Genomic DNA, 27,739 nt, shown 5'->3' with positions numbered 1-27,739 from the left:
CAGTGGACTTAAAAATTTTCTCACCTTCTGGGGACTTTGAAAATCTATCTCCACGAGTGGACTTAGAAATTTTCGCAGGATGTCGAATTCGAGCGATTATTAACGACGACTTAAAGTAAGTATATTTTTCTATCATATATTTGTTGAATGATTTATACAATTTTGATTATAACAATGATAGTAATTATTTCGTTTGTATTTTTGTTTCAGAACTTTATTGCAATCGTGTGCGTAGCAATGAAGTAATCGAATGTTTGTATCGCTAAATTAAAAATATCGCGAAGTAGAAGCAGTGTTTGTTCGTTCGCGGTTCGCGATTTAAACCATAAGTGTTTTTGCATAGACTGCGTGCAATGCAGTCCTTAGAGTCAGTGTTTGTTCGCGTAGTTGTTTGATTTTTTAACAGTCGCACGGACTGTATTTATAAAAGACAGTAGAGTTTCGCGAAATAAATTCAGTGATCGTTCGTTAATAAATAACTACCGCGAATTAGAGTCAGTGCATCACTGAAGAGGATCTCGACCAACTTCGATGTCGACCTACCTCATTTTCAACCAACTACGAATCATCCACCCTCAATTTCGACCTAAATCGCGGTCCAGTGTTTTGGAGCCATCGCAGAACTTCTTAAGTAGTAAGTTAATTTTTAAATCCCTCTGATCACTCAATCATGTCGAGGACGAAAGGTCCGAATCGGCACGGGTGATTGGTTGTAATTAATTAGTAAAAGAGCAATGAGTGACCACGGATAAATTTCTTCGGAGATTTATTCGTGAATGGTTCGTTATTTTTTGATTTATTTATTAGATCAGGATAGAGTCTTCTTGTTTAAACGCGTTAATTATAATTATTTGAAATTTTGAATATTTAAACTCATTTTTAAATAATTCTCTCACGAAAATAGTAAAGTATCACGATATTCGTGAATTTTAATAATTAACAAGCTAGAAGACATTCGCGATGGATAGTCTCCGGATTACAAGCGAAATTGTATAATTTGTGTTCCAATAATTCGAATAATTGCTTGTAAGAAAGAGCGTCCAATGATTTTTCATTAAATTTTTAATTAAGGATTAATTAGTTTTAATAATAAAAGAAAAGTCTCAATAGAGTCATTGCTTTTGAAGGAATAAAGTAGAGTAGAATCTTTGATAAAAGACAAAGAGACTTGTAGAATCATAATGCGTAGAACATAGAATAACTTAATCAATTTTTAGCATAGGATTTTCAGCAATTAATATATTAATTCCTGTATCTCTTTCTGTGCTTTTTCAATTTTTCGTTTCAGGATTGCTTTACAGTTGCGTTAGATTTATTAGTTTTCTTCCACGTTTTAGAATAATTGATGGTTTTAATTTCTTGACATTGACGATAGTTCAAATGATCTATAGTAGTTGTTAGGGCACGAAGCAAAGAAGAGGCTATGTGCCGAAGAGGCCCCCACAAATTGTGGCTCAAGAGGGCAACTATTAGACTATTGAGTTATTTTCGAAAGTTTTACAGAACTCTTCGAAAATGGCTCTTAGTCATAATTTAATTTTACCATGTTGTCACTCAAAATGCTCTTATAGAATAATAATAATAATGTAATTTCCAGAAACTGAAACGACGTGACATTCCGTCTCCCATCTCACATTGCCTCGCGTACGCGAATAGAATTTTTACGTACTTTATATATTGATATTATTAAAGTCGAGTAACAAATTTTTGTGTATTTTTCTTTTTTAAAGTTCAATTGAATTCGTAATATTATTTTTATAAAATCAAGTTTCATATTAAAGTAATAATTTCGAAACGTTTAAAATATGGCAATTGTGAGGACCACTGAAGGTGCACTAACTAAAAGTGCACAGAATAAGAAAATGCAATTGCGGAAAACACCGAAATTGCACTGAACGAAGGTGCACATACAAATGAAATAAGAACATTTAAATATATACCATATTCTCCGCTCACTTTTACAGGAAGGATACCTAATAGGATTTCAGTATTACTCAGCGCATGGCTGCGTATTATAGTTTAAATAATTATTTTAAATTGTTGATTAATTACTTTATCTTTTCTCGGGTGGGACCCTTGGGAGGGGCCCTCGGGTGTGGGCTTTAGGCGGGTTTCGTTCTTTCACTAATGAAAAATCGAATACACTTATGGTATTCTGATTTTCATCGAGTGAAACATTCTTCGAGAAGCATACCCATCGTTCGGAATTCTATTTTTCTTACATGCACTTACAAAACTATTCTCGGCTTCTTTTTTCCTTTTTCTCTTGTTATTTTCTTCTCCTCTTATTTTTTCTTTCTTCTTGTCCTCATCTACTTTTAACCTTTTTCTGTTTCAGATCAGATCATCGAAGAACCGATCATCGAAGGACCGATCATCGTGAAATTAATTTTTCAGGGAAGTTTTAATTGTATATTTGTTTTTTTTATTTTATTTTATTTAATCATTAATTTATTTATTAATTATTAATATTATTATTTAATTACATTTTGATTTTAAATTTATTTTTATATATAAATGGCTTTTTCCATATAATATTGTATATTACTTTTGCATATAATTACCTCTTTGTTTTATTCTTTTTCTGTTTCAAGTTAGGTGATCGCTGGACCTATCATCGTGGGATTTTTACACGAAAGTTAATGGAACCTCTCTGCATATAATTTTTGTTATATGCAGGGAGGGTATGTCTCCTTGCTTTCGTACGCGAATGATAGGGAAAACACTCACGCGCGTGACGGCCGGCACGCGCGTGGGTGTTCGCGATCGCGAGATTAAGTCCTACCGAGGACTTCGTTTTGTTCTTTGAAACATCGAAAGATAGACACGACCGGTCGTGTCTCGAGATGTCTGAAGCCGACGGTGTGGACGGTGGAGCTTTCTGTAAGCGGGGTTTTATACATCTCCAGTTTGCTGCGAAGCCCGAAGCTCCCGAAGCGGAAAGGCATCTCGGTTCGCGGATTTTAGAGTAGATTCCCCGTTAGCCCGTGGGTCCCAAAGTGCAGCAACCTCCACGCGGTGGGACCTGGGTCGGTGATACTTGTAGATACATCGAAATTTTATGGGATGCAAGTATTACCGAGCAAATGACTGCATATTTCAAAGAATTTTCCAAAATCTTTTCTATGTAATTCCAAATTATATTTTACATTATTTCTAACATCTTCGATACATTCAGCAATAAATTCACAGTCATTTCTATTCATTGAAACGCATAGCTATGTAATAGTTGAAACAATCATTTGAGACTAATTATTTTAGCTTCTCTCGGGTGGGACCCTTGGGAGGGGCCCTCGGGTGTGGGCCTTTGGCGGGTTTGGTTCTTTCACTAGGGAAAAGTGAAACTCAATTCTAGTACTTTGATTTTCCTCGAGTGAAACGATCTTCGAGATGCATATCAATCGCTCCGAATTCTAATTTTCTCACTCACACTTACGCAAATACTCTTTTTCACTTCTTCTCTTCTTCTTTTCGTTTCCTCTTTTCTATTTATCTTTTTCTAATCATTTTTTAACTCTTTTTCTGTTTCAGGTTAGATCATCGAGGGAGCGATCATCGAGCGAGGGATCATCCGGGGATCGATCATCATGAAATTAAATTTTTACAGGAAAGGTTTTGAATTAAATGTCTTTTTGCATATAATTTTTACTTTTATATTTAATTTTTCTAATCTTTTTAATTTTTGCTTTTATATTTAATTTTTGTTATTTCTAATTTTTGCGTTTATATGTAATTTATGTTACCTGTTTAATTTTTGCTTTTATATTTATCTCTTCCTTTATTCTTTGTCTGTTTCAGGTTAGGTAATCGAGGGACTAATCATCGTGGGATTTTTACACGGAAGTTAATGGAACCTCTCTGCATATAATGTTTGTTATATGCAAGAAGGGTATGTCTCCTTGCTTTCGTACGCGAATGATAGGGAAAATACTCACGCGCGTGACGGCCGGCACGCGCGTGGGTGTTCGCGATCGCGAGATTAAGTCCTACCGAGGACTTCGTTTTGTTCTTTGAAACATCGAAAGATAGACACGACCGGTCGTGTCTCGAGATGTCTGAAGCCGACGGTGTGGACGGTGGAGCTTTCTGTAAGCGGGGTTTTATACATCTCCAGTTTGCTGCGAAGCCCGAAGCTCCCGAAGCGGAAAGGCATCTCGGTTCGCGGATTTTAGAGTAGATTCCCCGTTAGCCCGTGGGTCCCAAAGTGCAGCAACCTCCACGCGGTGGGACCTGGGTCGGTGATACTTGTAGATACATCGAAATTTTATGGGATGCAAGTATTACCGAGCAAATGACTGCATATTTCAAAGAATTTTCCAAAATCTTTTCTATGTAATTCCAAATTATATTTTACATTATTTCTAACATCTTCTATACATTCAGCAATAAATTCAGAGTCATTTCTATTCATTGAAACGCATAGCTATGTAATAGTTGAAACAATCATTTGAGACTAATTATTTTAGCTTCTCTCGGGTGGGACCCTTGGGAGGGGCCCTCGGGTGTGGGCCTTTGGCGGGTTTGGTTCTTTCACTAGGGAAAAGTGAAACTCAATTCTAGTACTTTGATTTTCCTCGAGTGAAACGATCTTCGAGATGCATATCAATCGCTCCGAATTCTAATTTTCTCACTCACACTTACGCAAATACTCTTTTTCACTTCTTCTCTTCTTCTTTTCGTTTCCTCTTTTCTATTTATCTTTTTCTAATCATTTTTTAACTCTTTTTCTGTTTCAGGTTAGATCATCGAGGGAGCGATCATCGAGCGAGGGATCATCCGGGGATCGATCATCATGAAATTAAATTTTTACAGGAAAGGTTTTGAATTAAATGTCTTTTTGCATATAATTTTTACTTTTATATTTAATTTTTCTAATCTTTTTAATTTTTGCTTTTATATTTAATATTTGTTATCTTTTTAATTTTTGCTTTTATATTTAATTTTTGTTATTTCTAATTTTTGCGTTTATATGTAGTTTATGTTACCTGTTTAATTTTTGCTTATATATTTATCTCTTCCTTTATTCTTTGTCTGTTACAGGTTAGGTAATCGAGGGACTAATCATCGTGGGATTTTTACACGGAAGTTAATGGAACCTCTCTGCATATAATTTTTGTTATATGCAGGAAGGGTATGTCTCCTTGCTTCCGTACGCGAATGATAGGGAAAACACTCACGTGCGTGACGGCCGGCACGCGCGTGGGTGTTCGCGATCGCGAGATTTAGTCCTACCGAGGACTTCGTTTTGTTCTTTGAAACATCGAAAGATAGACACGACCGGTCGTGTCTCGAGATGTCTGAAGCCGACGGTGTGGACGGTGGAGCATTCTGTAAGCGGGGTTTTATACATCTCCAGTTTGCTGAGAAGCCCGAAGCTCCCGAAGCGGAAAGGCATCTCGGTTCGCGGATTTTAGAGTAGATTCCCCGTTAGCCCGTGGGTCCCAAAGTGCAGCAACCTCCACGCGGTGGGACCTGGGTCGGTAATACTTGCGATATATCGAAATCTATGTCTTAATTATATTTAAAATCTATAGCTAAATTATACATTTCATTATAAAACGCAAGTATTACCGGGCGAATGGCTGCATATTTCTATATTTTTACAATATCTCTCGTTTGTCTAAATTCAAATAAACGTCAAATGGATTACATTTTCAATTGTTAGTTATATTTCCACAGATAAATAAATTTGAATATAACAAAATTTTTGATTAATTTTCTAAAAGAACGCACAGAAAGCTTTCCCGTTAACACTTACGTTAGCTGTCATTTGTATTTATCCTTATTCACTTTTATTACTTATATCATTTTTTTAATTGTTCACTTTTGATAACTACATTAATTATATACTTTAATTTACTATATGAATCACTTTTATTAACTTTATTAATCATTAGTTCCGGGTGGGACCCTTGGGAGGGGCCCTCGGGTGTGGGCCTTTGGCGGGTTTGGTTCTTTCACTAGGGAAAAGTGAAACTCAATTCTAGTACTCTGATTTTCCTCGAGTGAAACGATCTTCGAGATGCATATCAATCGCTCCGAATTCTAATTTTCTCACTCACTCTTACGCAAATACTCTTTTTCACTTCTTCTCTTCTTCTTTTCCTTTCCTCTTTTCTATTTATCTTTTTCTAATCATTTTTTAACTCTTTTTCTGTTTCAGGTTAGATCATCGAGGGAGCGATCAGCGAGCGAGGGATCATCCAGGGATCGATCATCATGAAATTAAATTTTTACAGGAAAGTTTTTGAATTAAATGTCTTTTTGCATATAATTTTTACTTTTATATTTAATTTTTCTAATCTTTTTAATTTTTGCTTTTATATTTAATATTTGTTATCTTTTTAATTTTTGCTTTTATATTTAATTTTTGTTATTTCTAATTTTTGCGTTTATATGTAGTTTATGTTACCTGTTTAATTTTTGCTTTTATATTTATCTCTTCCTTTATTCTTTGTCTGTTTCAGGTTAGGTAATCGAGGGACTAATCATCGTGGGATTTTTACACGGAAGTTAATGGAACCTCTCTGCATATAATGTTTGTTATATGCAGGAAGGGTATGTCTCCTTGCTTCCGTACGCGAATGATAGGGAAAACACTCACGTGCGTGACGGCCGGCACGCGCGTGGGTGTTCGCGATCGCGAGATTTAGTCCTACCGAGGACTTCGTTTTGTTCTTTGAAACATCGAAAGATAGACACGACCGGTCGTGTCTCGAGATGTCTGAAGCCGACGGTGTGGACGGTGGAGCATTCTGTAAGCGGGGTTTTATACATCTCCAGTTTGCTGAGAAGCCCGAAGCTCCCGAAGCGGAAAGGCATCTCGGTTCGCGGATTTTAGAGTAGATTCCCCGTTAGCCCGTGGGTCCCAAAGTGCAGCAACCTCCACGCGGTGGGACCTGGGTCGGTGATACTTGTAGATACATCGAAATTTTATGGGATGCAAGTATTGCCGAGCAAATGACTGCATATTTCAAAGAATTTTCCAAAATCTTTTCTATGTAATTCCAAATTATATTTTACATTATTTCTAACATCTTCTATACATTCAGCAATAAATTCAGAGTCATTTCTATTCATTGAAACGCATAGCTATGTAATAGTTGAAGCAATCATTTGAGACTAATTATTTTAGCTTCTCTCGGGTGGGACCCTTGGGAGGGGCCCTCGGGTGTGGGCCTTTGGCGGGTTTGGTTCTTCCACTAGGGAAAAGTGAAACTCAATTCTAGTACTCTGATTTTCCTCGAGTGAAACGATCTTCGAGATGCATATCAATCGCTCCGAATTCTAATTTTCTCACTCACACTTACGCAAATACTCTTTTTCACTTCTTCTCTTCTTCTTTTCGTTTCCTCTTTTCTATTTATCTTTTTCTAATCATTTTTTAACTCTTTTTCTGTTTCAGGTTAGATCATCGAGGGAGCGATCATCGAGCGAGGGATCATCCGGGGATCGATCATCATGAAATTAAATTTTTACAGGAAAGGTTTTGAATTAAATGTCTTTTTGCATATAATTTTTACTTTTATATTTAATTTTTCTAATCTTTTTAATTTTTGCTTTTATATTTAATTTTTGTTATTTCTAATTTTTGCGTTTATATGTAGTTTATGTTACCTGTTTAATTTTTGCTTTTATATTTATCTCTTCCTTTATTCTTTGTCTGTTTCAGGTTAGGTAATCGAGGGACTAATCATCGTGGGATTTTTACACGGAAGTTAATGGAACCTCTCTGCATATAATGTTTGTTATATGCAGGAAGGGTATGTCTCCTTGCTTCCGTACGCGAATGATAGGGAAAACACTCACGTGCGTGACGGCCGGCACGCGCGTGGGTGTTCGCGATCGCGAGATTTAGTCCTACCGAGGACTTCGTTTTGTTCTTTGAAACATCGAAAGATAGACACGACCGGTCGTGTCTCGAGATGTCTGAAGCCGACGGTGTGGACGGTGGAGCATTCTGTAAGCGGGGTTTTATACATCTCCAGTTTGCTGAGAAGCCCGAAGCTCCCGAAGCGGAAAGGCATCTCGGTTCGCGGATTTTAGAGTAGATTCCCCGTTAGCCCGTGGGTCCCAAAGTGCAGCAACCTCCACGCGGTGGGACCTGGGTCGGTAATACTTGCGATATATCGAAATCTTTGTCTTAATTATATTTAAAATCTATAGCTAAATTATACATTTCATTATAAAACGCAAGTATTACCGGGCGAATGGCTGCATATTTCTATATTTTTACAATATCTCTCGTTTGTCTAAATTCAATTAAACGTTAAATTGATTACATTTTCAATTGTTAGTTATATTTCCACAGATAAATGAATTTGAATATAACAAAATTTTTGATTAATTTTCTAAAAGAACGCACAGAAAGCTTTCCCGTTAACACTTACGTTAGCTATCATTTGTATTTATCCTTATTCACTTTTATTACTTATATACTTTTATTAATTGTTCACTTTTGATAACTACAATAATTATATACTTTAATTTACTATATGAATCACTTTTATTAACTTTATTAATCATTAGTTCCGGGTGGGACCCTTGGGAGGGGCCCTCGGGTGTGGGCCTTTGGCGGGTTTGGTTCTTTCACTAGGGAAAAGTGAAACTCAATTCTAGTACTTTGATTTTCCTCGAGTGAAACGATCTTCGAGATGCATATCAATCGCTCCGAATTCTAATTTTCTCACTCACACTTACGCAAATACTCTTTTTCACTTCTTCTCTTCTTCTTTTCGTTTCCTCTTTTCTATTTATCTTTTTCTAATCATTTTTTAACTCTTTTTCTGTTTCAGGTTAGATCATCGAGGGAGCGATCATCGAGCGAGGGATCATCCGGGGATCGATCATCATGAAATTAAATTTTTACAGGAAAGGTTTTGAATTAAATGTCTTTTTGCATATAATTTTTACTTTTATATTTAATTTTTCTAATCTTTTTAATTTTTGCTTTTATATTTAATTTTTGTTATTTCTAATTTTTGCGTTTATATGTAGTTTATGTTACCTGTTTAATTTTTGCTTTTATATTTATCTCTTCCTTTATTCTTTGTCTGTTTCAGGTTAGGTAATCGAGGGACTAATCATCGTGGGATTTTTACACGGAAGTTAATGGAACCTCTCTGCATATAATGTTTGTTATATGCAGGAAGGGTATGTCTCCTTGCTTTCGTACGCGAATGATAGGGAAAATACTCACGCGCGTGACGGCCGGCACGCGCGTGGGTGTTCGCGATCGCGAGATTAAGTCCTACCGAGGACTTCGTTTTGTTCTTTGAAACATCGAAAGATAGACACGACCGGTCGTGTCTCGAGATGTCTGAAGCCGACGGTGTGGACGGTGGAGCTTTCTGTAAGCGGGGTTTTATACATCTCCAGTTTGCTGCGAAGCCCGAAGCTCCCGAAGCGGAAAGGCATCTCGGTTCGCGGATTTTAGAGTAGATTCCCCGTTAGCCCGTGGGTCCCAAAGTGCAGCAACCTCCACGCGGTGGGACCTGGGTCGGTAATACTTGCGATATATCGAAATCTTTGTCTTAATTATATTTAAAATCTATAGCTAAATTATACATTTCATTATAAAACGCAAGTATTACCGGGCGAATGGCTGCATATTTCTATATTTTTACAATATCTCTCGTTTGTCTAAATTCAATTAAACGTTAAATTGATTACATTTTCAATTGTTAGTTATATTTCCACAGATAAATGAATTTGAATATAACAAAATTTTTGATTAATTTTCTAAAAGAACGCACAGAAAGCTTTCCCGTTAACACTTACGTTAGCTATCATTTGTATTTATCCTTATTCACTTTTATTACTTATATACTTTTATTAATTGTTCACTTTTGATAACTACAATAATTATATACTTTAATTTACTATATGAATCACTTTTATTAACTTTATTAATCATTAGTTCCGGGTGGGACCCTTGGGAGGGGCCCTCGGGTGTGGGCCTTTGGCGGGTTTGGTTCTTTCACTAGGGAAAAGTGAAACTCATTTATGGTACTCTGAATTTTGTCTAGTGAAATGATCTTCGAGATAATTATCCATTGTTCTAAGTTCTATCTTTCTCTCGGACATGATCCGTGTTTCTTTTCTTCGTTTTTCTTTTTCTTTTCTTTTCTTTTCCTCGTTTCTTTTTTCTTTTTTCTTTTCTCTTATTCTTTTACTTTTTTCTGTTTCAGGTTAGACTATCGAGAGACCGATCATCGAGAGACCAATTATCGTGAAAATAAATTATTACAGGAAAGTTTTTGTATATTATTTTGCATATAATTATAGCTTTTATATTTAATTTTTATTATCTTTTTCATTTTTGATGATATATTCATTTCTTTTTATATTCTTTCTCTGTTTCAGGTTTGATCATCGAAGGACCGATCATCGCGAGATTAATTTTTACCGGGAAGTTTTAATTGTATATTTGTTTTTTTTTTATTTTATTTTATTTAATCATTAATTTATTTATTAATTATTAATATTATTATTTAATTGTATTTTGACTTTAAATATATTTATATATATAAATAGCTTTTTCATATATCATTGCATATTATTTTTGCATATAATTATCTCTTTTTGTTTTATTCTTTTTCTGTTTCAAGTTAGGTGATCGCTGGACCTATCTCCGTGGGATCTTTACACGGAAGTTAAAGGAACCTCTCTGCATATAATGTTTGTTATATGCAGGAAGGGTATGTCTCCTTGCTTCCGTACGCGAATTATAGGGAAAACACTCACGCGCGTGACGGCCGGCACGCGCGTGGGTGTTCGCGATCGCGAGATTTAGTCCTACCGAGGACTTCGTTTTGTTCTTTGAAACATCGAAAGATAGACACGACCGGTCGTGTCTCGAGATGTCTGAAGCCGACGGTGTGGACAGTGGAGCAATCTGTAAGCGGGGTTTTATACATCTCCAGTTTGCTGAGAAGCCCGAAGCTCCCGAAGCGGAAAGGCATCTCGGATCGTGGATTTTAGAGTAGAATCCCCGTTAGTCCGCGTGCCGCAAGCGTTTCATCGCCCAAGGACCATGGAGGGACTTAGATTTTTATGCGGGTGTTTAAAGAATCTTTCTACCTCAGGCGTAGAAAGATTTCTTTTCTCCCGTTCGGGCAAGATAGAAGGACACTCGCTTATGTCGGCTGGCATAGGCGTTGGTGTTCTCGGGCGCGATTAAGTCCTAAATTGGCTCTAACGCATTCAACATATTCGCGTGAGTGTTTCCGGAATACTCGCGTAAGTATCTGTGAATGCGGTAGGATTCAATTTTGGGTTCCGGCGTTTGTCGCGAAAGCACGACCGGTTGTGCTAAAGTGGTGATCGAAGCTTCCGATGTTGGATAGTTGAGCTATGCGTAAGTCGGTTCCCAAATGCGGAGACGCATGGGGCTGCAATTTTAGCGTTTGGAGGCTTGAATTCGTCGGGAGTGGAGGTCGCCCCGTTGCTTTGCTTTCTTGATAGTAGTGTAGTAGTAAAAAGTAGAGTCACCGTTAGTCCGCGGGTCTCCAGATGCAGCAACCTCCACGCGGTGGGACCTGGGTCGGTAGTACTTGCGTATATCGAAATGTAGATTAAATTATACAACGCAAGTATTACCGGGCGAATGGCTGCTTATTTCAGTGCATTTTCAAATTTAAAATTAAATTTCAAATTTAAAATTAAATATCATAAATTCTACATTGCTTCTCATAATTCAATAAATAAATAGACTAGATATAGTGAAATTCTAAAATAATTTCTTATAGAAAGGAATTGTTAATTTTAATTTCTGTATTATTCTTATTCATAAATAATGATGCATATATAACTATTAATAACTACTTATTTAGATAAGTGGAAGTTTTTACAGAAGGAAATAAAGTTCTTTTCTCTATTCTTAAAGATTTAAATGTTCTTTTGATTTTTAAATAATTATAATAAGAATAGTATAAAGGAATGAAGTCAATGTTAATCTGTTAATCTTTTATATGTTTTATATTTCATCTATTATAGATAGTGTAGTGAAGTAATATCTGGCTAACAGTTTAAATATTTGTATAAATAATTAAATAGAAATAAAAAATATAAAGTTTGTACAATTAACAAATCTTTTAGAGTTGATCTATCTTTAGAGATGTATAATCTGGCATATGGTTTTTTTTTTTTAGTTTACTCAAATATATTACTATTTTTACTACATATAAAAATTTCTGTTAAGCACTAACTTGATTATTTAATTACGCGAGAGTAGAATATAACCTAACAAGTTTATACTTATACCTAATATAACAGACATATAGTAGGGATAATATTTCCCTATTGCTCGTGTAGTTCATATTTTGTCCATATCTGTCGCTGAAGTCGCATACGCTGGGAAAACGTGGTAAACAATCTTTATGATGGCAACTTTCGATGTAACGAATCCTTGAACAATTTTAAGCGTGGCGGCCGTCTTATCCAATCATCGTAGAGTTTTGTTAGAAATCGTCCCTTGTTTATCTAGTATTTTATAAGCGGTAAGTAACTAAAGAAGAAGACAAATAACAAAGTACCTGTTGTACACAAAAGATAGCGGAATGTAGTAGAATGTACGTTCACCGCGAATATAAACGACATGATGGGTACCAAAACATCGTGTGATTATATTTCCAATTCCAAGGATGCAGGTAAATACATATGCATTTTTAATTATAAAATACAATAGCAATGCTAACATTGATCTTGGTATAATGAGCTGGATTTGCCGAATTAATGAGAAATGATTGCAAAAAACCGTCTGCTGCGCGTCCTTACGGCGTCTGCTAGATTGATGCCGTTTAGAAAATACGAAATTAATATTTTTATTTTAAGTGTAAATGTTTTCATATTATAACTATTAATTGCGCATTTTTTATTATTTTTGTTGATTATTATTTTATTATATTATAAGTTATAATGAAAAGAAGAAAGAATATTCATATAACATCATTATATCAATTATAGAATATACTATAAGAATATTTTATTATATCATTTTTGAAAAAAAAATCATAATTAAACTTCTTTAATAATTTTACATATTTTTATAAAGTATATATAGACAAATTTTAATTTTTTATATGTATAAACTGTAAAGTACCCATTATATTAATTTTCTATTTTTGTATTTATTGCAAACAGACTATAACGATAAAAGTAAAATTAGTTTAACAAATAATATCTATATGTAATGTATAAAGTATATATAAAATTTTTATAGGTATCATGGGAAGAAATAGTCCCGCTGCTTTATTGGATATGTTGGCAGAAGTTGCATCTCGTACGTTATATTCGGAGAAAAAGGAGATGAAATCATTATTAACCTCACCATGTAAAACTAAATCAGACGTTATAAAACGTAAAACTCAAGAAATGTGTTTAAATGTACCTCAACTTTTATCTATGCCAATGTCCCAGTTGGTGAAACAATTTTCTGTCTTGACTAGCGATGAGCTTAAAAGACAGTTTTCATATACTTGTACACTAGTAGATGGTTGTGATCAAAAATATACAAGTTTTGCCAGTGAAGGAAAAGCCAGGAAATCTATGAAAGCACATTTGGCTGAGCATTTAGAATATTTAAGGACTAATGAACAAGCTTGTATGTATAATAAACTTATATATACTAAACAATTAGAACTACTATATTCATTAAAAAAGTATTTATTTATATTAAAATACATGTATATGTATTATTTTTTTCATAGATTATACTTTTACCACAAAACCTATAAAATATAAAAACTTAAAATCAAATTTGCAAAATAAAAATGGACGTTTACAACAATCAAGGAAACCTAGAAGGACTTTAAATAAAGAAAATAAAGGTGTAATGATAGAACAATCTTCAGATTATTTGCATAAGATTTTGTCAAATGATACAAATTTTCAAAAGTTCGAAAAAGAGAAAGCTATAGAAAGAACAGAAGATTTTAATAGCTTGGGAACAAAGAAAACTGAACATGTAGATGTCAAAGTTCTTGGTGATCATAGTTACTTTGAACATTTAAGAGAAGAAGCTTCAAATGAAACAGAAATAACATCACCTGATAATATACTTAATAATTCATCAAGAGAAGAAAATGTTAGTAAAATTTTATCATTATAAAATGCTATTATAATGTTATAGGAATATAATATTGTGATATAATTATGTGTGTATAATAGGGAATCTAACAACATAATTATAACTAACTATAATCAGCAAATATTATCTTTCATATAATATCTTCAAAAAAATATTTCTATTATAATATTCCAATTATAAAAATATATAAATATCAATATTGAAAGAAATTAAAAAACTAAATTAATACTATAAATAGTAGTTTTCAAATATCAATAGTTAGCACATCTCTGATTTTCTATTCATTGTAATCATTATGTAATCCTAGGTATGCTTATTTTTAGATTGTATTAATGGTGGTTGGTGCTGACAGCATACGTATGAAGGAGTATTCTCATATTAAGGGCAAAATATCTGATAATTTAAAGCATCAAGACACAGGAACATTATACATATCAGGCAAGTAACTTATAGAACACAAAGATTGGAATTTCTAAATAATAAACATATTTTGTACTAGGTTATGCTATATGTTTTCCATCAACTTATTGAATATATATATCAATAACAAATACATAAATTTATACAAGATGAATAAATCTTGTTGTACTTCATTACATCATACAATTTAATTTATTCTACATGTTTTGGCATATTATTATGCAATTGTCCTATCTATAACCATTGCTTTGTATAATTCTCAAGTAAGCTACTATAATCTTATATTTGATTCTAAAATTATATAATATGAAACATAAATAAACTATATAATTTGGAATATTATTTAATTTTAAAAATAAATTTATATAAGATTGTTTATTATTTTTTTTCTAGATGTACCTTGGATAGAAGAAAGTTGCAATAAGAAAATGGACATGCCTACAATTGCCAAGCCTAAAGGAAAAGCGAAATTTATAGGAACCAGTAAAGAAGAACGAGAATTAGCATTAGCTTTTATGGACCGTATAAAGAAAAAAGGAAATCCAACTGGCAGTAATCTTCAGTGCCACATTTGTGATCCCCCACGTAGTTTCACAGCACCTACTACACTAGTATCTCATTATCGAAGTCATGCAGGAATAAAACCATATGAATGTCGGATATGTAGAGCAGTTTTTACAAGAAGACATAGTTTGAAATATCATATGTTGATTCATCAAAATCAAACAAGGTTCACATGTGCTGATTGTGGGAAAAAGTTCAGACATCCATCACATTTTAGAGAACATCGCCGCAGACATACTGGAGAAGCTCCTTTTGGTTGTGATGATTGTGGTCAAAGGTAATAATAATATTCTAAATTTTGTTTAACGACATTATAAATTGTTCTTAGTTATGTTATTAATGCATATAATATATATACGTGTATATATATATATATAGATTCAAAACAAGGAACACTTATAAACGTCACTTAAAAACACGTCATGGAAAAGTTCTTACTACTACTGGTGAACTTTTGTTCCTTTCTGAAGAAGACTTTCAAAAAGTACGGACTAATAGAAAGAAAAAAATAGACCATCATGATATAAAAAGCATAGCTATAGATGAAAATATAATAGCTACCAGAGCAATTATGAATTTTCAAGATAATATTGAACCACAAGAAATAAATAATGACGTTTTAGAAGAATATATCATTAATAAAAATTGTGATGACAGTAGACTTAACAAAGCTACTGATACGATACAAGTTATAGATAAATATTTTGAAAATTATGATATTTGTTCAATACCATTTTTAAACAAGACTGAACATCTAGAGGAAGGTGTATCTTTAGATGATAACGACGATAATAATATTACAGAACCAGATCAAAAAGAAGATATAGATAGAATGCAAAGTGACTTTCAAAAGAATTCTTATGATAATCTAACAGTAATAAAAACTATGGAAAATCAAACCTTATTAAATAAATCTATAAGGAATGAACATAAAGTTATATGTGAATATTTAAATAAAGAATCATACATAGAATCATATTATAATAATGAGCACCTTCAAACAAGCAAAGAGACAAATAATCAAGAAGGTATTGATTTGCTTCAACATCAAATAAATAATCACCTGCAACTAGTAGAAAATCATAATACAGATTATAAAACTACGTCAAATAGTGAAGGGCAAAATGTTGAATTTGTATTACATTTAACGAAAAAAATGGAGCTAGGAATGATAGATAAAGGTACTAATTGCAATATAAGTACAGATGAGGAAAATGAATTTTCAAATTCATATAATGAAATACAGTCTCAAGAAAATGAAAGCAATGTGGATACATATATCCATGAAGGAAATTTTATAAGAAAGGATAATTTACAATTGCATATAGCAGATGAATTAATTGAAAATTCCAGACCTCAACATGATAATGTTCCAGATAATTTAGGAAATCATATTTTAATAAGAAATACAAATATCAAGAGTTATAAGCATAATATATTAAATTTAATGAATAATGAGACATCTGCTGCTATAAAGAATATGAACACAAATCAAATAGATCAAAGTAAACAACAAATATATATTGATACAGATATGCTAAATAACATTGTTATGCAAAATAAGTGTATCCAAACTTTGCCATGTAATTTCACTTTATGCTATCAACAGAATCAACACAAATTGCAAGTAAATGAATCTGCAAAAGTTACTGTGCTTAATAAGTGTACACAAGGAATTAACTTAATACAAAATGGGAAACAAAGTGCAATTTTATTATTATCAAATAATACTTCAAAAAATGGTATATTGCAAATTAAATAAAATAATTTTCATATTGTTAATATAAAAGAATAATACTAACAAATATAAATAATAACACCAAATATCTGCAGGAAAGTAGCAATACTGATAATCTTACAGGTTTGCACAATTTTATATTTGTGCATTTAATGATAAACATTAAAAGATAAAATAAATTTTACAGATCTAATTCTTAAATTAAATCTAATTTTGGAATTAGATTTGTCTCGTCATTTTTTTTGTAATCTACAATGTTTCTATAAATGGTATTATAAGCCATTATGTTATATGTGTCTGATTATTCCCATATAGAATAAAAAATAATAATTTCGGAAAATTAATTACTAATAACATTTTGATTTTTCATACTACATGTATTTTGCTGGTTTAGCTTAAAATATTTTGTGTATATGGTGTACATAAGATTACACACAGGAAGAGGATATATGTTTAACATTTTTTGGTAACCATAAAATTCAAATACGTATGTAGGTCTTAACAATATAAATAATATTTTCTATATCTAGAACGATACTTTAAAACATTAAAGTGTTGCCTAATTTTTATTAGTAGTAATAATACTGTTCCTCTTATTATATAAGTAATATGAAAAAAATAATTATTTTTCATTCATTTACTTCATTTTTATAGTAACAAGATATACAAATTTATGACAAAAAATCATGAAAGTGCTATTGTATATCTGTTTCAATTATTATTAGTTTAGTAAAAGATCTGAAATTATATAATTATAACTAATATCTATTTTTATAACATTATCTATATAAAAATAAGACCAATATAATCTTTATATAATTAGTAGAAATATTATAAATAATTTAACCTATAGAAATGTGAAGTAATTTAAATTTACTAAAAACCGGAATGTTTTATATTTTGCTTTGAGATAACTACTTAATACAGCCATCAAATAAAAGTTATGTAATATAGCTTTTAATTTAAAAAAGTTTACTTGAGATATCCTGTGCAATGAAATATAATGACATGTCACATTAAATATTCTATACCTTTGATATTATATAGTTAATTAATAATATTATTGTAGTAGTTTGTCTTTCATAAAAAATTTCGGATATATGTGAAATCTACTTATTAATAATCTTTATCATATGCAAATCTAGCTGTAATATAAGATTAGTAACATAATATATAAGAAATACTCAGTAATTTTTAAAATTTTTTGTCATGGTAATAACTTTTTTTAGATACATATTCTCGATAAAAGACTTATGAAATATATTATAAGGTTTGAGAATGTGGATTAATTATATCTCTATATTATAGAATTTGTAATTTAGAAACCAATGTGCCAAATTTTCCACATCTCATTTTTTAAAACATCTCTGGCCCCATAATTATAGAGTCTATTTAACATTATCAAAGTTTTTTCTATAAACATTCCTGTAATATAACATATGTTAATCAAACATAAGTTATTATGTTACAAGCACTGCTACAATAATAACAATTGTTTGTGTTTTATTTTTTATATATTTTTATATAACATAATTAATATGATTATCATGTTAGTAAATTTCAGTAACATATTGGATATTCTTATATATTAGTTTATAACTGTCTAATATATAGAAATGATCATCAATTACTCATGTAACTACTTTTTATTATGCACATATGAAAAATTATAAATTCATTATTAAGATTATGTGCATATATATATATATGTAATGTTCAACAGAAAAATGATTCTTTGTCTTGTGTGAAGTAATATGATACAAATTTTTATATATTACAGTGGTATATTTTTCAACTTATATTATTCTAATCTTTATATATACGTTTTATTAATTCTTATATATTTGTGTTATACTGAATTTAACCTCACATCATTAATACAGAAATACAGAATATTGGATATTTTTAATAATTTATAGTCTTGCTTTTATTATTACTTAAACCAATAATAATAAACTAATTAATATAACAAAACATTAAATATAAATAATATTTGCTGTGATTTTTATGCACACAGTGAATTTGTATGTATTTGTATGATTATTCAATAACATAATAAAAAATGAACAGGAAATCGTCCATATAAAATGAAAATAGATACGTGCCTTATGATTTACATGCTTCAGGGAAGCAGAAACAGAAGAAATATATAATATAATGAAAACAAGAGGAAACAATATAAATTACTTATAATTACAGCAATAATAATAATAAAACAATAATATGTCACTTTTTATTCATATTTATTATGATTAATAAGTATATTATGAAAACATGTTACAAAATACAATGAATGATAACAATAATTATGTAGTATATTTTTGTACTTCTTTTATATTTATCTTCAATAAACTCTTATAAACATTTACATAAATACTTAGATTTGAAAGTTATCTATATTACTTTTTATTTATTCTCATCTAAAAATATATTGTACATGTATTTATTCCTTGATATATATTAATAATAAAGTAAGGCATCATTATATTCCCATCAGCTTCATGTCTATTGAAACATGACAACAACAATAAAGGAAAAAGAGTAAAAGCAATATAGTACTCCATGAATCTGCATAAAATATTTGAACTATCATCTTTTTGGACATATTGTTAATTGTACGTGAGGAATATAAATAATATAATATTTACCTTTTAATATTCGATTTATATATATATTTCCAATTTCTTGTCCTGCAAAGAAAAAAAAATTTGATATTGCAGACATTGCCAAAAGAATACTTGCTAATGCACAGTTAAATCGTCTTATATTCCAAGAACTAAGATATTTTGTTTGAATTTGATTATATCTTCTGGTATTTCCAATTATTCTTGATAAGTTCTCAATATTTAAACCAATAAAATTCAAAAGTGCCCATGTAAAAATATTTGTTTGCATTCCATGCCATAAAAAGACAAATGTAAAACATAAAAAAGAAGCAAACAACTTTCTATGATAGTCCTTTGATTTCACAACAGGTATATAAATGTACCTACAAATAATAATACAAATGTCTGTAATATTCTTATAACTAGATTTGTATTGTAATAAATGTAATAAAAAACGTAAGATTGAAATATTACCTAATAAGAAATTTATATAAGCCCCTATCAAAATATTTCCACATATCTGAATATAAGTGAATTCTGCCAATACATTTAGGTGGCAAAGGAGCTTTTATGTCATCTGCTTCACATAAAACTTTGTTAGTTCCATAAACAATAACATACTTATTCAAAAAAAATTGTCCCATACAATATCCTAGACCATATAGAGCCCATGAATTTAAATTTTGTACAATCTGTACAAACAAGAAAATAAAATTTATACTGTTGGAGAATACAATTAATAGCAAAAAATAATTCATACCTGTGGATGATATTGAAGTACATTAACATAAATGAAGTGCAGTGAAAATTCAGTAAAATACAACCAAAAAGTATATCTAATTAGATTAATAATTATTGTCTGTACTTTCATGACACTCCATTTCGATGGTGATTTATTCAACTAAAAATATTTGTATATAAAAATTTCTGTCCTTAATATCTTATAAATATTACTTAATGGAATATACATACTGAATTGAAAAATTCATGATATAAGATTAATGGACCCAAAAAAAGGGTAGGTAAATATAAACAATATGCCAACATTTGAAGATAATTATTGAAAAAATATGTGTAATTTCTATCATAATGAATCTTAAAATTATCCATATTTTGACTGATAGATCTCAATTGAATCCAACACATTGCAAGCATTAAAAGGTAATGCTTATTATCATTATATTGTAACCATTTGTAAAAAATACCATCTGGCATTTTAAAAATATGTATTATAAATAGAAATAATACATGTATTAGCCAAATAATCTTCTTGTTATTAATGTAATTTAATAAATATAGTACAGATGATTGTGCCAATATACAGAACATGCCCACTGTTCCAATATAATAGCACAAAAAAGAGATAGATACCAAGGTATACCAGCAGCATAACAACTATTAAAAATTTATATCAATAAATAATACAGAAATATCCAAAAATATGTATTAGTGACTTATAGATATATATCATACCACTTTGTTGAATACATTTTTAATGATTTGACTAACTAAATGATGTATAAATATCCAAGGTATTAAAGTAATCATTAAGGGAATCCATGTTCTCCACTCTTGATCAGAAACATCTTGCTTTTTCCCAATCCATGACCATCCAGGCACAAAATCAAAATATAAATCATAATAATCCACAAAATCTAATAATAAAAGAATTATTTAATATACTCATTGCCTTAATTTTTGTTGTCTATATTGTAATTACTTACAGATATTCGTTAAATAAACGTTATAAATTGAATAAGCAACTCCACCAGTCCACATAAGAAAATAAAAAACCCTTTCGTATTTGTTTGAAAAACAAATATCATTACTCATTGTCGATTTAAATTTACCGCCTAAAATTATGGATAATAGAACGAATGGGCCTCGTTACTATAAACTATATTAATGTTTTGAATAAAATAATTTTCATTTTCACAAATAGAACTTAGTTATTAATAATTATTTACAGTCATAGTTATTGATAAATATCTGCAATACATAAATGAACACTGTATTTAAAATCGGCGAATAATTCCATTTTATAATATTTCGTCGCGTATTAATAAAGTTTGTTTTTTATGCATGTGGCGCTATCTAGACTTGTGTCGTATAATAAAAGTCAGTAGCAGAAGTAATGATTTCTGCGCATCTTATGATTTTGCATAATGCATGTGAGTCTAATATATTATATTAGATGTAATTCAAATCAGAACAAACGACTGACATTGTTAAAAATTAATCTATATAATTCTATTCTTCTTCCTCTTCCATTTTTTGTAGGATTATGTCCTATTATGTTTTATTTTTAAGCCTCTTGTGAAGTTGACGTTCCATTTTCATGTCAACATTGGGTTACGTTCTTAAGTAGGCCGTAGTCTACCTAATGGACTAATGCTTTTTGTGTCTTACCCATTTCGCTGGTTATTCGAGTTCATCCTGTCGCTATGTAATTCATAAATTCAACGAATTATTTTTTATTAAATAGCTGTGTTTCATGTAAACTAAATATGTTCCTATTAAAATGTTTTAAAAGCTTATGAGACATTTCTATTATGAATACGAATGATAAAATACAAATTCTATTTGTTTGATAGTTAATATCAATGCGAATAATGATGAAAAACCCATAAAAAAGAAAGATTATTCTTCTAATTAAAAATATTACTTTTGATTCATTTCTTCTATTAAAATTGAATATTATTTATAACAGATTATCCTTACATTAGTATATTTAAACATGTAACAGATGCGCAGAAACTTTGCGCAAAAGCTATTAATGATCACGCTTGTGCAATCTGTCTGTAGAATGAAATTACTCTCTCCGCGAGTACGTAACATGTTCCAAATATGAACGAAAATGAGTATTCACTAAACAAATCCATAAAGATAGATATAATCTAGTCAACTTTCTACTAAGAATGTGCATTTTACATATCGACTTTTATTGAAGACTCGTTTAATTTTAGTAGTAATAAATATATTAGAAACATGTTAAGTGTCATTATAAATCGTCAACTATTTAAAGTGATAAGAACTGACAAGAGTATTTGGATTAGGTCGTCATCTACATACATAACCAATATTTCAAGACAAAATATTTTAATGAAAGAAAGTAGACTTATCAACGTTGGATCAAATCCTCTGTCAATCGTAGGAATAAGGGTAATCTAATATTTTTACTAATAACATAAAATGACAGAATATAATTTAAACAAAATCTGCTTTAATATTAATACATAACCTATATTGTTTATCGGCAATTCTTATGTCTTAAAAATCATTTATAAATCAAATGTACAAAGATGTCTTTTCAAAGTTTCTGTTATGATTAAGTTGTATAGTTTGTTATATTGTTTAATTTATTAATGTAATCTATGAGAATAATATGATAGAAATAACAATTCCATTTACATTTTATCATATATGTTTATTCAATTAATATAACTTTCTTCTTAAATTTGAGGTGTTAATTTTAGTTATCAGATATTTTAACAAGAGGAATATTTCAGTCATAAACTATTTCTTTCTACTTATTGTTTCTGCAGAATACCTAAGTATCTTCTTATATCACAATGGGTCGTACATCAAGGAAACGCCATCGAAAGAAGAAGTTTCATATGCAAAAATTAAAGTCTGAAGAAAATGATGCTATGAATTTCTTAAAATATTGGTTATTTCAAAATTGTTTTTCTATTTCCAACTTTATTCCTACTAATTTTCCTATTACTGGTAGAGGTTTAAAAACAATAAGAGATATAAAAGAACATGAAATTTTGATAAAATTACCTATAAAAATGTTAATAACAACATTTACTGTGTCTGAATGTGATGTTAGAATTTTATTTTTAAAAGATCAAAGTTATAATGCTCAACATATACTTTCAGTATTTTTGATATACGAAGAGCATTTGGGAACTTCATCAAAATGGTATCCCTATATAAATTCACTTCCACAATATTTTTCTACACCAGAATTTTGTACATCTAAAGAAAAGAAACTTTTACCTAACTTTATTAGAGAGCACATGTATAATGTACATAATATAGTAAGAAATTTTTCTTTATTAATGCAAAGCCTACAAACATTAAAGAAAAATGATAAAAATTATTGTTCTCATTGTAATATTCCTCTTGACAAAATAATAACATTCAAAAAATACAAGTGGGCTTATTATGTTGTAAATACTAGATCTGTATATATAAATGAAAGAGAAGTGCAGGATAGTATGATAAAGATAGAATCACCAAATAATTTGGCATTGGCACCATTTTTAGATTTATTCAATCATGATATAAATGCTTCTGTATCAGTTTCATTAATAACAGATGAATATAAGAATAAATTCTACCAAATTACTACTCTTAAATCATTTGAAAAAAATTCTCAGGTTTTTATAAATTATGGTCCACATAACAGTCTTAAATTATATATAGATTATGGTTTTTTTATTCCTAATAACCCATTAGATGAAGTTGTTTTTAATATATTTGATATCCAATCATGTGTTACTTTATCAGAGTGTGCATTAAAATTTATTGTCTCTAACAAATTCAATAAAAATATGACTTTTACAAGAAATGGTTTGAATTATAATGCCATTATTGCATTATTCATTGCAAGTACTACTTTAGAAAAAGATTTTTGGAATATCAAAATATATGGAACATCTTTTAGTTCAGAAGATCATACTAAAATACATAATTTAGCTATACAAATTTTACATTTAAAAAAAAAAGAATATTTAAGTTACTTGAATGATATGAATAATATTAAAAAATGCAGTCAAAGTTTTTTAAATGCATTAAGTCTTATAAGAGAATATATTCAAATATTAGACGAATCATTGAAAAATATATAATACTAAATGAAATTATAAACAATAAATAGATTATAAATAACAAAATATGCATTTTATTTATATATAAATATTTATAATAGATAATTGTTACAATTTTTTTATTTATATTTGAAAAATATACATATATGTAAAATGATTGAAATAAATATATATCATATAAAAAAGAATAAAAGAATTAAAAATTTTAATCTTAAATGCTTTATATTTTTGTTCAATATTCATACCAAATAAAAACTTTTTATAATATCTGCAATAAAAATGAGATCTTTTTATAAATTTGCAGTGTTGCACTGGAAATGTAATAGATCGGGCACAGAAAAAGAAAAATGTTCCACAGTCAAAATCAATTGTCTCCCCTGTTAAATATATATTGGCAGTTACGGGTATAACTGGAGGAAAACCAGGGCAACAGAAAAGAAACTGTTTCCATCCTGGTGCATCTGGTTTAAGCAGAGATGCAATTGGATTCAAAGAACAATCATCAGTTACTTCTACAGATATGCTTAAGGCAATGCTCAAACACATCTGGCCAGAAGTAAGTTGAGCAATTGAAAATATGTATACTTTAATTTCAATTATTGATCTTAATTTTTATTTCTATAAATATTACTTAGGATGATCCAGAAATTAAAAAAAGAGTTAAGATAGCAGTTGGATTATTGATTGCTTCAAAAGTCTTAAATGTAAGTGTTCCTTTTATTTTTAAATATGCTGTGGATATTTTGAACAAGCATAGCATTGAAAGTACTGGTGAAGCTATGTTGACTATAGGAAGTGCACCTGAAACTATTACTACAATTGCAACTTCATTACTCATAGGATGTAAGAATATATATTATTTTTTTATGATAAATATTTAAAATATAAAGCGGAATCTATATGATCCTTATTATCCTTAATAGATGGGATTGCTCGCGCTGGTGCAGCTGGTTGTAGTGAATTGAGAAATGCAGTATTTGCAAAAGTTGCACAACATTCAATTAGAAAAATAGCTAAGAATGTTTTTTTACATATGCATAATCTTGATTTAGCATTTCATTTATCTAGACAAACTGGAGCACTGTCCAAGGTAAATATATATGACAAATATTTTTTGTATTGTTATATATTAATACTTAATATTAAAATATTTTGTATATTTAATATATAGGTAATAGATAGAGGAAGTCGTGGTATTAATTTTGTTCTATCAGCCATGGTATTTAATGTTGTACCTACAATTTTTGAATTAGCTTTAGTTAGTACTATTTTGGGTATAAAATGTGGGGCTGAATATGCAAATTTAGCACTTATTTGCGTTGGCGTTTACACTGCCTTTACATTAGCAGTTACTCAATGGAGAACTAAATTTAGAGTATATATGAATCAAGCAGAAAATGAAGCAGGAAATAAAGCAATAGATTCACTCATTAATTATGAAACAGTAAAGGTAAATTTTTCTAGTATTTTTTTTTTTTTTTTATTTCTATTTACTATTAAATGTACTTACAATCAAAAATAAACATATATTGTTACAGTATTTCAATAATGAAAAATTCGAAGCTGAAAGATATGATCAATCATTACAAAACTATGAAGCAGCTTCGTTAAAAACGAATACAAGTTTAGCTATGCTAAATTTTGGACAAAATGCTATCTTTAGTACTGCTTTAAGTCTTATAATGATATTAGCAACAAAGAATATTATGAATGGTAACATAGATCTGTTAGTTTTCTTATATGCTTTTATGTGCTGCATTCTACTTTTATATTAAATATAAAAATTGATACTATTATAGTAACAATATTTAATAATATAGTTGATATATTGATATTTTTATATTTAGGAACCATGACTGTTGGAGATTTAGTACTGGTTAATGGCTTATTATTTCAATTATCAATACCTTTGGGATTTTTAGGTTCTGTTTATAGAGAAGTAAGACAAGCTTTTATTGATATGCAGACAATGTTCACTTTGATGACAATGGATACTAATATTAAGGTACTTTTGAATTAACATTAAAATTATCCTTTTCTAGCTAATTAAAGAAATCATTAAAAAAAAAAGTGTCATTAAAATAATAATATATCATACGTTAATAGACAAAAGAAAATGCTGTAAGGTTGAATATTGCACAGAACAACTCTGATATTGAATTCAAAAATATTAATTTTCAATATGTGCAAGGCAAGCCCATTTTTGAAGATATATCTTTTCATATTCCAAGTGGGAAAAAAATTGCTATTGTAGGAGGATCTGGTTGTGGGTAAGATATATTTATTTTATATTATATTTTATAAATACTTGCTATCTAACAAAAATCTTAACGTTAACATGTTAATTGAACATGTGGTTTTAGTAAGACCACGATAGTAAGACTACTTTATCGATTTTTTGAACCTCAAAATGGAATTGTTCTGGTTAATGGACAAAATATTCAAGATGTTGACATAAATGATCTTAGAAGATCTATAGCTATAGTACCTCAGGTATGATATAACTCAATATGAAAAAAAAATAGTTCATTTTAAATAATGACTAAACAAATTATTTTGTGTGACAGGATTCAGTACTTTTCCATGAAACAATTTTCTATAACCTTCATTATGGTAATTTACGCAAGTCAAAGGAAGAAGTTTATGAAGCTGCTAAAATGGCAAATCTACATGATTCAATTTTAAAATGGCCACTAGGATATGAAACTCCTGTTGGAGAACGTGGTCTAAAATTGAGCGGAGGAGAAAAACAACGAGTGGCAATTGCTAGAGCAATCTTAAAAGACAGTCCTATATTAATTTTTGATGAAGCTACTTCTTCATTAGATTCTATTACAGAAAATGTAAGAACTTGTAACTGTAACAATATAATAATATTAATTTTTTTTTTAATCTTTTGGTATTTATATATTTACAGAAAATATTAGAAGCATTACGTAGAGCAACAAAAGGACGTACATCAATTGTGATTGCACATCGTTTATCCACTGTCATAGACTCAGATGAAATTTTCGTGTTAGATAAAGGCAAATTAGTGGAAAATGGAACACATTCTTCTCTGTTATCGATGCAGAATTCTCTATATAATAAATTATGGGAAACACAACATATTGGTATGCAAACTTATTTGGATGAAACACATGAACGTATTAGAACTGGCGGGAGCAATTAATTAAAAACATGCAGTGAATATAATGTAAAAAATATCAAATGTTTTGAAAAAATGAAAATATTTTTTCTTTCATTTAACATACAAATGTTAAATTATTAATTATGTACCTTAATGCTGTTAAGAAGACCTCTATTTGTTTTATTCAGTGAAACATGTGTATTAAGTGTACATACTGACAACAAAAATAATGTAAATACTATGTAGTATTGGCTGTGGAATAAAAAAATGATTTATTTTATTTTTCAAATTTTATTAATTCTTATGCAATAAAATATAACCGCCAATTGCTTATATATATATTTCATATATTTT

The 27,739-nt window shown here is 29.9% G+C and overlaps 3 protein-coding genes across 4 annotated transcripts; 2 read left to right on the top strand and 1 right to left on the bottom strand.

Moving 5' to 3' along the window:
* Positions 1-12,232: 12,232 nt before the first annotated feature.
* Positions 12,233-19,185, top strand: LOC127062923 (uncharacterized). Its single transcript, XM_050991907.1, has 6 exons — positions 12,233-12,650; positions 13,223-13,603; positions 13,710-14,086; positions 14,413-14,527; positions 14,903-15,350; positions 15,452-19,185. Exons 1-6 carry the CDS (start codon positions 12,599-12,601, stop codon positions 16,833-16,835), a joined length of 2,757 nt encoding a protein of 918 aa, XP_050847864.1. The 5' UTR covers positions 12,233-12,598; the 3' UTR covers positions 16,836-19,185.
* Positions 19,186-19,234: 49 nt separating this feature from the next.
* On the bottom strand, positions 19,235-21,666 carry LOC127062924 (protein-cysteine N-palmitoyltransferase HHAT). Of its 2 annotated transcripts, XM_050991909.1 has the most exons (8): positions 21,385-21,666; positions 21,142-21,270; positions 20,891-21,072; positions 20,390-20,812; positions 20,178-20,318; positions 19,892-20,109; positions 19,460-19,800; positions 19,235-19,379 (listed from the first exon to the last, which is right to left on the bottom strand). In XM_050991909.1, the coding sequence occupies exons 2-8, from the start codon at positions 21,248-21,250 to the stop codon at positions 19,294-19,296; spliced, it is 1,500 nt and encodes a 499-aa protein (XP_050847866.1). In that variant the 5' UTR covers positions 21,251-21,270; positions 21,385-21,666; the 3' UTR covers positions 19,235-19,293. The 2 variants fall into 2 exon arrangements, with proteins under 2 accessions (XP_050847866.1, XP_050847865.1); XM_050991908.1 differs by having other exon boundaries at positions 21,142-21,665.
* A 532-nt stretch (positions 21,667-22,198) lies between these two features.
* LOC127063479 (iron-sulfur clusters transporter ABCB7, mitochondrial) lies at positions 22,199-27,665 on the top strand. Its single transcript, XM_050993334.1, has 11 exons — positions 22,199-22,579; positions 24,560-24,811; positions 24,891-25,098; positions 25,179-25,345; positions 25,427-25,705; positions 25,794-25,968; positions 26,103-26,260; positions 26,362-26,525; positions 26,619-26,748; positions 26,823-27,098; positions 27,173-27,665. The coding sequence occupies exons 1-11, from the start codon at positions 22,406-22,408 to the stop codon at positions 27,425-27,427; spliced, it is 2,238 nt and encodes a 745-aa protein (XP_050849291.1). The 5' UTR covers positions 22,199-22,405; the 3' UTR covers positions 27,428-27,665.
* Positions 27,666-27,739: the final 74 nt, after the last annotated feature.

This window comes from Vespula vulgaris, chromosome 4 (genome assembly GCF_905475345.1).
Source record: "Vespula vulgaris chromosome 4, iyVesVulg1.1, whole genome shotgun sequence".
NCBI lineage: Eukaryota > Metazoa > Arthropoda > Insecta > Hymenoptera > Vespidae > Vespula > Vespula vulgaris.
This window is presented reverse-complemented; position numbering and strand designations above follow the sequence as displayed.

Excerpts from the sequence above, each read along its gene's own strand:
- LOC127062924 (XM_050991909.1), bottom strand. The coding sequence starts at position 21,250 with ATGAGTAATGATATTTGTTTTTCAAACAAATACGAAAGGGTTTTTTAT. Across the intron at positions 21,073-21,141 it reads CGTTTATTTAACGAATATCT|ATTTTGTGGATTATTATGAT; the intron begins GTAAGTAATTAC and ends TTTTATTATTAG. Across the intron at positions 19,380-19,459 it reads TATAAATCGAATATTAAAAG|ATTCATGGAGTACTATATTG; the intron begins GTAAATATTATA and ends TATTTTATGCAG.
- LOC127062923 (XM_050991907.1), top strand. The coding sequence starts at position 12,599 with ATGATGGGTACCAAAACATCGTGTGATTATATTTCCAATTCCAAGGAT. Across the intron at positions 14,528-14,902 it reads AGGAACATTATACATATCAG|ATGTACCTTGGATAGAAGAA; the intron begins GCAAGTAACTTA and ends TTTTTTTTCTAG. Across the intron at positions 15,351-15,451 it reads TGTGATGATTGTGGTCAAAG|ATTCAAAACAAGGAACACTT; the intron begins GTAATAATAATA and ends ATATATATATAG.
- LOC127063479 (XM_050993334.1), top strand. The coding sequence starts at position 22,406 with ATGTTAAGTGTCATTATAAATCGTCAACTATTTAAAGTGATAAGAACT. Across the intron at positions 25,099-25,178 it reads AACTTCATTACTCATAGGAT|ATGGGATTGCTCGCGCTGGT; the intron begins GTAAGAATATAT and ends TATCCTTAATAG. Across the intron at positions 26,749-26,822 it reads CTATAGCTATAGTACCTCAG|GATTCAGTACTTTTCCATGA; the intron begins GTATGATATAAC and ends TTTGTGTGACAG.